At 39.2% G+C, this 11,428-nt stretch overlaps 3 protein-coding genes across 3 annotated transcripts; all 3 read right to left on the reverse strand.

The window, feature by feature from the left end:
- Positions 1–49: 49 nt before the first annotated feature.
- LOC116127283 (protein EARLY FLOWERING 5) lies at positions 50–5,426 on the reverse strand. Its single transcript, XM_031412943.1, has 9 exons — positions 5,153–5,426; positions 4,729–4,822; positions 4,060–4,145; positions 3,385–3,434; positions 3,210–3,279; positions 3,039–3,120; positions 2,519–2,922; positions 1,753–2,274; positions 50–616 (listed from the first exon to the last, which is right to left on the reverse strand). The coding sequence occupies exons 1-9, from the start codon at positions 5,231–5,233 to the stop codon at positions 392–394; spliced, it is 1,614 nt and encodes a 537-aa protein (XP_031268803.1). The 5' UTR covers positions 5,234–5,426; the 3' UTR covers positions 50–391.
- Positions 5,427–6,027: 601 nt separating this feature from the next.
- On the reverse strand, positions 6,028–8,322 carry LOC116127281 (protein NUCLEAR FUSION DEFECTIVE 4-like). The gene is made up of 2 exons (XM_031412941.1): positions 7,704–8,322; positions 6,028–7,478 (listed from the first exon to the last, which is right to left on the reverse strand). Exons 1-2 carry the CDS (start codon positions 8,202–8,204, stop codon positions 6,285–6,287), a joined length of 1,695 nt encoding a protein of 564 aa, XP_031268801.1. The 5' UTR covers positions 8,205–8,322; the 3' UTR covers positions 6,028–6,284.
- A 129-nt stretch (positions 8,323–8,451) lies between these two features.
- LOC116127282 (protein NUCLEAR FUSION DEFECTIVE 4-like) lies at positions 8,452–11,144 on the reverse strand. The gene is made up of 2 exons (XM_031412942.1): positions 10,646–11,144; positions 8,452–9,895 (listed from the first exon to the last, which is right to left on the reverse strand). Exons 1-2 carry the CDS (start codon positions 11,108–11,110, stop codon positions 8,693–8,695), a joined length of 1,668 nt encoding a protein of 555 aa, XP_031268802.1. The 5' UTR covers positions 11,111–11,144; the 3' UTR covers positions 8,452–8,692.
- Positions 11,145–11,428: the final 284 nt, after the last annotated feature.

Raw genomic sequence — 11,428 nt, forward strand, 5'->3', positions numbered from 1 at the left:
TCAATAATATGCATCCAGATAAATGATATGAGAAGCCCAGGCAGAGTCATGAAAGAGAAAAAAGCAGGTGGGAAATATGCCTACTTTTGTTTTAAATTTCAATCTAGTACACATTTCCATGTCCTCCAGGTTAGAGTATCTATCATTCACTGAGGACAAATCGCCCCAAAACATTTATCTCAAGAACTGGCTAGTCTAAGAAGACTTGATCATGAAAAAGATGAATAACTGATACAAAGAGGTCCCTGAATCTGAACAACAAGGGAACTAAGGAACCAAAGGCCAGCAACCAGCAACAACAAAATAATATATCCGCTCTAAGATTCGCCTGTACACAATTTGATCCTTCGCATGCCTCTTCTTTACCTTGTCCTCTCATCCACCAATAAAATTATGAACTATCAAGTGCACCAAGCGCTTTCATATCCTCCAAAAATGCCATATATGAGTCATCAATACTCTGAGGCTTAGGTGCTGATGATGAGCTAATTGATTCTTGCTTCTTCACAACAATTGGAGCTGCAGGCTGAATGGCCGCTACAGTTGTCGACACTGATGACTTCGGTTTTGCTTTTGGGAGGGTAGTTTCTCGCCTGACTCGGACAGAAGCAGGAACCTGAATTCATACAGAATATTAGGCTAAAGATATAGAACACCAAGCATACATACTACAAGCATAAAAGGAGATCTATCCAACCAAACCAAAATTCAAATTCTAAGAACTCATGCAAGCTCTTTTTTAACCATACAAAAGAAGATATTCTTGAACAATAATGCAAGGGTAGGTAGAAGGGTTAGCACTGTGAAGTAGCAACATTCCAACTTATTTGACATAGGTCCCGCAAAATTATCAAAGAATAAAACTCTCCGCATACATGCAGCATTTCATATTATGCGTAGCTTAAAGTTGTGAATGCATACCCTACCAAACATCATGAATTCAAGAAACCCTAGACCTTCACAACATAATAAATAATTATTCAAATTATCAACATTATTACATATAAAGTATATTTCCCATACTGACAAGTGGTGTGGAGCTTATCATCAACTATTTTTACTAAATCAACAATTTATTCCCTCCTCCACAGGGTACCATCATACCCATTCTAATAAACACACAGATGAACATGGGCACATACAAAATATTAAATTCAATGACACAGAAACATCTCACTACTCACCCATGTCTGGAATTAATTTTACATCTCATTTCAAGTCGAAATGAAACATTCAAGTCTATGTCCACATATCATGGCCAACTTAAATCTTTTCTGCACATTACACAAAGCTGGCTACATGTTCGAGTTGAACCCTCTTAAATGGACCGTTTAAAGTCAATATGTTACAAAAATACAAGACAGCCTTGGCTGCAAACAGCTGTCAGTTCTAGACCATATCGTAGCTCACCAAGGCATTGTAACTTCTTGCCAATTCATGTCATCCATTTATACCCAAAAGTTAATTTGAACCGTGGACAAATTCCAGAATACTTAAACCTGAGGAAAAATAACTCTATCATCACAATATTTAAATTCCCTCATTAAATCCCCTGATGGTTTTTTAAAATTGAAAAGTAATCTTGACCTAAAAAAGGCGCTTCAACAAAAATGCATTTCCACAACACTTGACACTGATATTGTACGACACATATCAACAAAGAATCATTTACAATCACCACATGTAGCACTAGAGTCCGTAATGCCTAAAGCATTGATGCAATATGAGAATAGAAGAGGGAAATCTACTTACCATAGCTGTAAGTTCAGGAGTGTGCTGAGCTAGTGGCCTTTTTACAACAGTTGAGGCAGCAGACTTCACATATGATGGCTTCTGTGGCCCCGGCAGCCTGTTTGCAGGATACTCTCCTTCCTGTACGGTAGGTGGAGGACCGGGTGGAAGTGGTGGTCTCATCATTGGGGGAGGACCAAATGGTGGTCTCATCATTGGAGGAACCATCATACCAGGATGGGCAGCCCCACCAGGAAGCACAGGAGCAGATAGCGGTGGGTGCATGTCTAGAGGAGGTGGAGGTGGAGGTGGGGGGAAACGTGATATTCCTGGAGGTAATACATCAGGCTGTATGGTTGGAATCAATGCAGGTCCAGCCACTGGAGGTTGTTGCCTTGGAGGTGGTGGTGGTGGTGGAACCATGTTAGGAAGATCCTTGGTTGCTGGAAGATTATTGCCATCAGCTCCAGATGAAGCACCCTCAGACTCATTACCTGCCGACTGTTGTGACATCCCAGGTGGCGGAGGAGGTGGGAGAGGCACCTAAATGAGAAAGAAAAGGAAGCATCAGCCTTTTATCACAATGACTGAAATAATTGGGGGACAAAAAAAGATGACATATATCTTTTCACTTTCAGGCATGGACCAAGTATAACCTTTGGCCCTAGAACCAAGCAGATAATTGCACCATACATCAAACAAACAAAAACAATAGCATACCTACGTGTAATGTTTATGCTTCTCAAATCAAAGCATATCCAAAGTAGGTGAATTAGAAAAGGATTACCTGAGCTGACACCTTGGAGGGGTCATCAATTCTCTCCCTTTCATTAGCACTGATGCCAGCAGGAGGTGGTTGTGATAATTGTTGGAGGGGTGGAGGAGGAGGAAGTGGTGGACGACCTGCAATTTGTTCTTTGGGTGGAGGTCCAGGAGGTGGTGGTGGCAAAGGTGGTGGAGGCAATGACATAGCTAAGCTTCCTGCAACAGTTGGGGGCATCGGAGGTGGAGGTGGAGGTGGTAGTGGCAAAGACTCTGGGACAACAGAGCCATCATCAGAATCCAATCTTGCAGTATCTGGCAACGGAGGTGGTGGTGGTGGTGGTACGGCTAATGCAGCATCATCTGATTCTGTTTTCGAGGATGATGCCACATCACTTGCTGAACCACCAGATAAGGGAATTCTGGGTCCTAAAGCCATATTCAAAGCAGACTTTGAGTGAGGGAGGGAGAGAGTTTTCAGCAAATAAAACTAACAAAATACTCAAGCAGAAAATAAGAAGGAAACAGATGAAGAAGATGCAGACCTATTGAGGATAAATACATTGGAGGCTTTCCAGGTGGTGGAGCGCCACTAGGATTCAGGGTTGGGTGATAATAAGCAGAGTCCTGCAACAAAATAAGAAAAAAAAGGGTAAATCTAGGTACACAAATAAGCAAAAAGCACTAAAATAGCAATCAGAAGTCAGCTGATTTACTTCTGGCTTGGGGTGTTTCACTCTCTCTTCTTCTTCCGCACTTGTTCTTCTTCGAGGAGGCCCCAAATGACTGAAACAGATGAAAAAGTACAGTTAGTAAATGAGAACAAAAAAGGTTAAATCTATAAAGTTCAAACCATACACAAAAATAGATCAGAAAGTGAAATTTCTTTACCTAAACATTACAGGGGTCTCACCCTTCTCCTTCATTTTCTCATGAAGTTCCTGCAAATTGAGTAAATAGTACCACTTGATCATGTAAGATAACAAATCATTAAACAATGCACAACATACATGAAATTAAGCCACTGATGATTTTAAAGCACAAATAAAGAACATAATCCATAAATTTCCCAATGAATTAATATGCTCTGACTGAAATTGAGATGATATAAAACTCATTGATACCAGCTTCCACCTATATACATTTGCAATCCAAAGTACAGTACTCCAGATTATTCATTGTTTCCACCCTTTTCCACTAAATACTTATAGTAGAGTCGGGCACATTTTCATTCAATGCAGGACTTATTTACAGAACTCTCAGCTAGAAAGGTAAAAGACTATTTAGAAGTCAAGTTTATTTTTTCATACATGCACACAAGTGGCATGAACCTACCAACTCAATAGCACCCAACACTTAGGTCCATAGAACAGTGGCACAATGCCATTTGCTACTAGCTGAACCGTTACTTTGGGTGTTAGGGGTTGGATGAAACGTACGTGTGTGTGTGTGTGTGTATGTGTACAGTGGTTTTCTTCTCTCTCCTCCACATTTTGCGTACGTGTCTGTGCATGTCTTAGGGGAAAAAAGGAGTGCTCATTAATAAGTCTGCTTCACAAACATTACCTTCCTTTTCTTAAGAACAAGATTAAGTGTGTCCTCGAGCTGCCTCTTCTTGTGCTTTCTTGCTTTGTCCAGTGCACCATCAGCCTCTGCAAATACCCGTAAGACAGTAAATTAAACAAAAACGAAAAAACACTAGCAATCCAATTTGGATTTGAAATTAAAATTATTAACAATACTCAACACATGCACACATAGTGAAGTGCAGGATGAGCACAGGTCATTAAGTACAAAGGCATCGTATCAACAGAGCTTAAGACTCTGAAATCCAGAGACCAAGCTGTTTAAACAAAACACAGCAATTCAACAGAAATAAAGAAGAAAAGTACTACAGAACAGAGGCAAATGAGATTGGATAGTGGAACATAAATGTGCAAAAACTGCAATTCATGTCTTGAAAAACTTCATTCAGTTGAAAAAAAAAAAAAAAATTTTGTTTTAATGGTACTTACAAGTTTCCTTACCATGTTCTTGTAGTGCCAACATTTCATTTACAAAAGTTATCAAAGGAAATTCAATACTTGTAGAAGTGTAATGACTAATCATAAATTCACTGAGTTCAGCTATAATATTGCAATTTCGTGAACAAAAACAAATGAAACATTTTGGTTTGGAAAAATGAAAAAGAATTCCAAGGACATATTATAAATAACCAAATAAATCAAGACTTACTCATCATTTCCAGTTTCTCAATCTGATCCCTGATTGCCTCCGGATCCTTCTTCAAAATACCCACCTCCCTCACCTTCTTTCTTTCTTTTTTATTCTGTTAAACATAATTAACATAAAGTCAAAAACGTTTCTTAACTAGTACATGCCACTTCACTCAAGAAATCCACTAAACCTCGTAAGAAAATTTTAGCCGATATCTTATTTTATAAAAACTCAAAAGAACACTAACAATAATTTCCCGATAACATCAATTTCCGTCATCTAACTCGAGTTAGGGCAATTATAAGATAGTACAGTAAACTAGTAAACCATGCAATTGGATATAAAATTAATTAGTTATAACAAGCTGTAATCAGGAGAAAGAAAAATCAATAAAAAGATAAAGAAAAACAAGTAAACGACGTAGTAATCGATTGAAAATTACCCTTTTGAGTTCCTTTTTACGAAGCTCCTTACGGTAGGCATCCGTAGGGTTCATGACTTTGCCTCCTTTTGTTGTCTTCATCTTCTTCTTTTACTTTATAAAACGTCTACTAATTCTTCTTTCAGTTTGACAGAAATCGCAGGCGGTAACAAACTGAGCCTGCAAAATTATAAAGATGATTCAGAAAGTCGATCTCCCCCCTTCCCTCTGCGTGTGCGATATTTTTTTGTTTTTTTTAAGAGCTCAGGCGAATAGAGTCACGAACTTCTCACTTCTCCCCAATTATTGATAAAAATAGAAGATCTGCTTGGGCCGGGCCTACAGTTTGTCATTGGTTGCATGCTTCGGATTTGGACTGGGCTTGAGCTAGTCTGGGCTATAGTGATCAATTTTTTTTCACTTTTCAATTTAAAATTGGTCTTCAATTTCCATTTTTAAACCATGAAACAAACAGGTCTGTCACTAACATTTTTTACCCAAAAATGTCAATAACAACCTATACTTTCCCGCCTTTACGTGGACCACAAGCAGCCCAAAACAGATCAGTTGATAGAGAGCTAGAACTCAAATAATAGCTATTATGTATGTGCAGTATAATAAGATCATAAGGATTGTTTCTTTTTATTTTGCAAACGAATTATACCCTCTTTTGCAAAAGACAATAAGTAGTTTATAATCGTATGTTACAAATCTACTATTGTATTACAGTCGACACCAACTAATTTGAGGTCAGAAGTAGATGCTCAGTACAGTCCACTGGTTGATGAGGATGATCTCTTTTGACAATTGAATTTCAAGGCCTCATCTGGCATCAAGAACACAAACTTTTGAGTTGCAGCAAGAAAAGTAGAGCACTGCATATCTTGTCGAATCCATGTTAAAACTCGCAGAACTGTTCATATTAGTATTAAATTCTAAATCAGATGTGCCACTGGGAGAAAATATACAACAGTATTTTGGTAATATAGCCTAACAAAAACAGTTCGCATCCTCCTTTTTCCATTACATCTCCACAGGTCTAGTAATATCCAGTTCAAAATCATATTGCCAGAAGCATTAGAAAGCATTGCAGAGATTGCCTTTCACCCACTTCATCGCAACAAAGGAAAAAAAAAAATTGTGTTTGAATATTCTACTCCCTTGCAGAATGTAACAGTCTTCGAAGTATAACCTCATTATAGAACCTTTTTGTCCGAAAAAACAATCCCAAAGCAGCAAGAGAACCCAAAAGAGTAGCAGATGCCATTATGAGAAAAGATAACATGAAGCAGTGAGTCCCAATGCATGTATTTCCTTCTCCTGATGCTTCTCTGTCATAAATATACCCAACCACTCTAACAGAGAAAATATAAGATCCAACAGGACTGGCTATAGTAATGGTATTGAATATGGTGCCCAGATGGCCTACTCCATATATCTCAGAAGCAATTGTGGGCATCAATGACCACTGAGAACCATAACAAACACCCACCAATATTGAACCAGCATAGAGAGCACCACGCAAACCAGAAGCAATCACCAAATGACCAATGCTCATGGTTGCAAGAGTGATGACCATGAACAAAGGCCTTGCCCATCCTCTAACATGGAGGATATAATCTGACACATAACCAGCTCCAAAACGACCAAGAAAATTCCATATGCTCCACAAAGAAACCAAAGAATTTGTTTCAAAGCTTGAATAACCAAAAGATCCTCCTATCTGACTGATATTATTGACCGTGGCAAGTCCTGAGCCCATACCACATGCCATAGCAAGAAACAAAATCCAGAAGTCCACTGTGCACATGGCTTGCAACAGATTCAGGTTTTCGCTCCATTGTGAAGCTCTTTCATCGTTAGTATCCATCTCTTCACCCAAGCTGCTAGGCAAACACTGATATCCAGTAGGATCTTGTCTTGCAATAATTTTCCTGGCATCCATCTGATGAGGGTCAGCCGTTATCTGCTCCCCTTCACAAAAGGAAGTCCCTGAAATCCTACCAAAATCCCTTTCCTGTTCTCTAATTGCAAAATAAAGGGGAGACACAAGCAAAAACAGAAGTACAACAAATACAAAGAAGCGCACTAAACCTGGAAGAGTAAAAATGTTTTCCAATATTATAATGACCATCAGATAAGCAGCAACAATCAGAGCAGTCAATGAATAACTGTTCAAGTTCTTCACATCTCCTTCATTCTTGTCGTAGATTCTCACAAACCACATGAGCAACAAAGGGTTGACAGTCGGCAATATTGCCAGCATCAAAAGATATGAGGTCGGATTATTGTTAAAAATGGTCTGATATACTTGGATCAAAATGGCTCCACTTAGACCAAGAAATCCCTACAAATAAATAACTTCATAAACAACTCACATGAATTCCCAATAACGCATGAACAAGTTAGCTTCAAGATCATAGAATCTATCATAGTCAATTGATTACAAAAAAAGAAGCAGAAGTAGCAAGTACACCATACTCTTCAAAACCCTTTCTTTTTTTTTTTCATATATGATCTTCAATTTATCAAAAGTTCAACAATTTTAGTAATTAGAGTTCAAAAAGTGTACCTTCATTATGCCGACAGCAGTCCCACTGTAAGAAGGAAAATTCCTTACAGAGGTGACAACATCAGCCGTGTTAAAAAACGTCATCGCATGAGCCGCCAATAACATAAACAAGCACATGACCGGAACCGGCGGCCTTGGAATCAACCCCACAACGGAGGCCCACATTAAGAAGTAACCCGCAAAGCACTGGATCGCCCCAGTCATGTGGACCACCCAAGGCCCCAGAAAACGGGTCCATCGTCGTCGTTGTTGTTGGTGAGGACAGTGATGATCTTTAGTGGCGTATGTGTAGAGAAGGCCAGAGAGAATTCCGGAATTGGCCCCGATATCCTTAAAGACGGAGACAGTGTCGAGCGTTGATTGGTCGTAGTGTTGGGTGGTTTTGAGAGTGGAAGAGTAGATTGAAAAGGTGTAAAGTGAACCGCTGGTGCACTGGATCCAGATGCTGGCTACGGTTGAGATCCACTTGGTATTCAATGTCAGCTGTCTCACTCTATCCATTAGCTTCGTTTCAGTTCTCGTTTTGCGTTACGTCGCGCTTATTTTTTGCTTCTTCCAGGTAACAATCTTAGTAATTCATCATATTCTTGTTGTTTTGTCCACGTGCAGTCTCGGCGCTTGGCCAGAGCTTGTGGGCTACTGTACTCTATATTCGAATCAAAAGAAATTCATTTGATTCATCTGTATGGAGAATTCCGCATATGAAGTTTGTGCTCTTATGCAATATACTCTTACTAAAACAGTTCTGTGACCTCGTAAACAGTGCAGATAATTCTTTTTTTCCAGAAGAAATGACAAACTTATATGGCAAGCTATACTGTTTCATGTTTTCTCCCCAAAAAAACCAGAGAAATGAATTACTTTATAATCGGTAAAAATGCAAAGAATACACACTTTTAAAAATTTATTTAACACCTGCATCACATTACAATTGCAAATAGGGAGTTTTCATTGGCCATTATTTTCTGCCACTATGCCTCAGCTAATGCTCATGATCTGGAAGAATGCCACAACCTTCTCAGAATAACCTGGCTATAGAACTTCCTCGTTCGAAAATACAACAGGACTGCAACAAGACATCCAAATAAAGCAACAGATGCCATGATAAGAAAAGATAACATGAAGCAGTGAGTACCAGAGCAGGAGTTGCTTTCACCACTAGCTGCCTTGTCGTACAAATACCCGATGACTCTCACGGAGAAAATATAAGATCCAACAGGACTTGCTATGGCAATGGTGTTAAAAATAGTTCCCATGTGCCCAACACCAAATATCTCAGAACTAATTGTAGGCATTAACGACCACTGGGAACCATAACAGACACCTACTATAACTGTACCCACATACAAGGTGTAAGGAACACCAGAAGCAACAACAATATGACCAACAGACAATGTTGCTTGAGTGATAGCAATGAAAAATGGCCTTGCCCAGCCTTTTTTATGCAGGAATACATCTGAAACATACCCTGCTCCAAAACGACCAAGAAAATTCCATATACTCCACAAAGAGACCAGAGAACTTATTTCAGTGCTTGTGTAACCAAGAGATTCCCCTACTTGACTGAGATTATTTATTGTGGCAAGCCCAGAGCCCATTCCACATAACATTGCAATGAACAACAGCCAGAAGTTCAGAGTTCTCATTGCTTGCAAGAGATTCATGTCTTCTTCCACCGGCAATATTCTGTCACTAGAAACATCCTCCACTTCACATGTGTCACCAGGCAGCTGGTGATACTCTAAAGAATCTTGTTCTGTGGAAAACTTTGGGGATGTCGTTGTCCCACTCCCAGGGTAGTCCACAAATGGACTCCTCTCTGGAGAAAATGTTTGTGCTAATCTCTCTGTATTCTCCCTCTGAGCTGTGATTGCGATTTTAACAGGATAGGCAAGTAGAAGCAGCAGAATAACGAATGTAATGATGTGTGCACAAAATGGAAAACTGAAGATGTTCTCCAAAATTATGATGATCATAATATAGGCAGCTAAGGTCAGAGCAACTACAGAGAAAGCATTCAAGTGCTTCTTATCATCAGCAGAGTTTGTTCCATTGATGTTTACAAGACACATGAGCACAAGAGAAACAAAAGTTGGCAAAAGTGCAAGAATCAGAAGGTAGGCACTCGGATTGCCCTTGCATATAGTTTCATATGCTTGGATTAGCACTGCTCCACTTAGACCAAGAAAGCCCTGCCCAGGATGAGAGTATTAAGTCATACTACCCAATGTGCATCGCATACTTCAAGTTGGAATATAGACAAACAGACTTTAAGATTAATAAACTGAAATTGTGGAGAAGATAAATAGTAACATATCTACGCTTCATTAGGAGCACTGAACATGCCATGGAAACAAAAACCATTCCTTTTCATTTGCAAAAGAATACTTGTCACTTTAGAACAAAACTTTTCACTTACAAGAATGTGTCATTACCAAGCATTAATACTTTTGTCATTATGGCATGATGTTACTATGCTAATGAAATATCATGTCCTAGCAGTCGTAAAATCCACCTCGTCTTCTTGCAGGTAAACATAAGATAGCGATGTTTTGGAAGTTGTTCATAATAAAAATAAGCTTTATGATTTTTGTCAACAGATGAAAACACAAGCCAAGTTCAGTAATTTATTCAAGTAGGAGACGCAACTGTCAGTAGCCAAGAACAAGAGAGTCCAAAGAAAGTGTCCATCACTTTATTTTGTTAATTACATTGCGTAAAGCAATAATTGTTTACTTTGTCTGGGTTGGCCAGTGACAACCCATCATCGACAATCTAGTTCCGCCAACTAATTCGGATTCACTTCTAAAGAATTGAATAAAATAATTAACTCAAGAAAATCATCAAACAATAATTCAAACTCTCGTCAAAAATAAAATTTTTCATTTTAAGCCCAATCAAAACAAAAACCAAAGTATCGATCAAAGTAGAAAGCACGGTACCTTCATGATACCCACAATCGTGCCACTGTAATCACCGAAGTTGATGACACCCGTCACAACATTAGCCGTGTTAAAAAACGTCTGCGCTTGAGCCGCCATAAACATAAACAAGCACATCAACGGCACCGATGGCCGGTGAATTAGCCCCACAACAGAAGCCCACATTAAGAAGTAACCGACGAAGCAGAGGAGAGCACCCACCACGTGGACAACCCATGGCCCCCGTAAAAATCGGAGACGGGTATGGTGGTTGAGTGTGACAAAGGAGTAGAGGAGACCCGAGAGGACGCCAACGTTGGCACCGATGTCTTTGAAAACTGAAACAGTGTCAAGCGTTGACTGATCATAGTTTTGGGAGGATTTAAGGGTGGAGGAATAGATGCCGAAGGTGTAGGACGCACCGCTACTGCACTGAATCCATATGCTGGCAATGGTAGCTATCCATTTTGAGCTCAGGCTCTCCATGTTTTGTCTTTCAAATTATGTTGGGCTTTGTATTAAAAGGTTTTCTATTTATCTCGTAATTTTATTTTTTTAAATGACCGGGGGGTGTGCGGACATTTCAAAATCTCCGATAACCTCGGAGAACTACCAATTTCAACTAATCTTTTGAGAGTTTAAAACTAGTTAGAACTACCAATTTTAATTAATCTTTTGAGAGTTTAAAACTATTAATCAGATAATAATTTTGATGATTATTCCAATTAATACCCTTATTATCATCTGATGAGTGTCTTAAACTCAAAACTTCTTAGTATACACAAAAGCTCTATCAAACCAACC

This window comes from Pistacia vera, unplaced genomic scaffold, assembly GCF_008641045.1.
Source record: "Pistacia vera cultivar Batoury unplaced genomic scaffold, PisVer_v2 Contig190, whole genome shotgun sequence".
NCBI lineage: Eukaryota > Viridiplantae > Streptophyta > Magnoliopsida > Sapindales > Anacardiaceae > Pistacia > Pistacia vera.

What these genes read in the sequence shown, in the direction of transcription:
- LOC116127281 (XM_031412941.1), bottom strand. Translation starts at nt 8,204, where the DNA reads ATGGATAGAGTGAGACAGCTGACATTGAATACCAAGTGGATCTCAACC. An exon ending in CTGCTGTCGGCATAATGAAG is followed by an intron (nt 7,479 to 7,703) that starts GTACACTTTTTG and finishes ATTTATTTGTAG; the next exon opens with GGATTTCTTGGTCTAAGTGG.
- LOC116127282 (XM_031412942.1), bottom strand. Translation starts at nt 11,110, where the DNA reads ATGGAGAGCCTGAGCTCAAAATGGATAGCTACCATTGCCAGCATATGG. An exon ending in CGATTGTGGGTATCATGAAG is followed by an intron (nt 9,896 to 10,645) that starts GTACCGTGCTTT and finishes CATCCTGGGCAG; the next exon opens with GGCTTTCTTGGTCTAAGTGG.
- LOC116127283 (XM_031412943.1), bottom strand. Translation starts at nt 5,233, where the DNA reads ATGAAGACAACAAAAGGAGGCAAAGTCATGAACCCTACGGATGCCTAC. An exon ending in TGAGAAACTGGAAATGATGA is followed by an intron (nt 4,146 to 4,728) that starts GTAAGTCTTGAT and finishes GGGTATTTGCAG; the next exon opens with AGGCTGATGGTGCACTGGAC. An exon ending in AATGTATTTATCCTCAATAG is followed by an intron (nt 2,923 to 3,038) that starts GTCTGCATCTTC and finishes ATATGGCTTTAG; the next exon opens with GACCCAGAATTCCCTTATCT.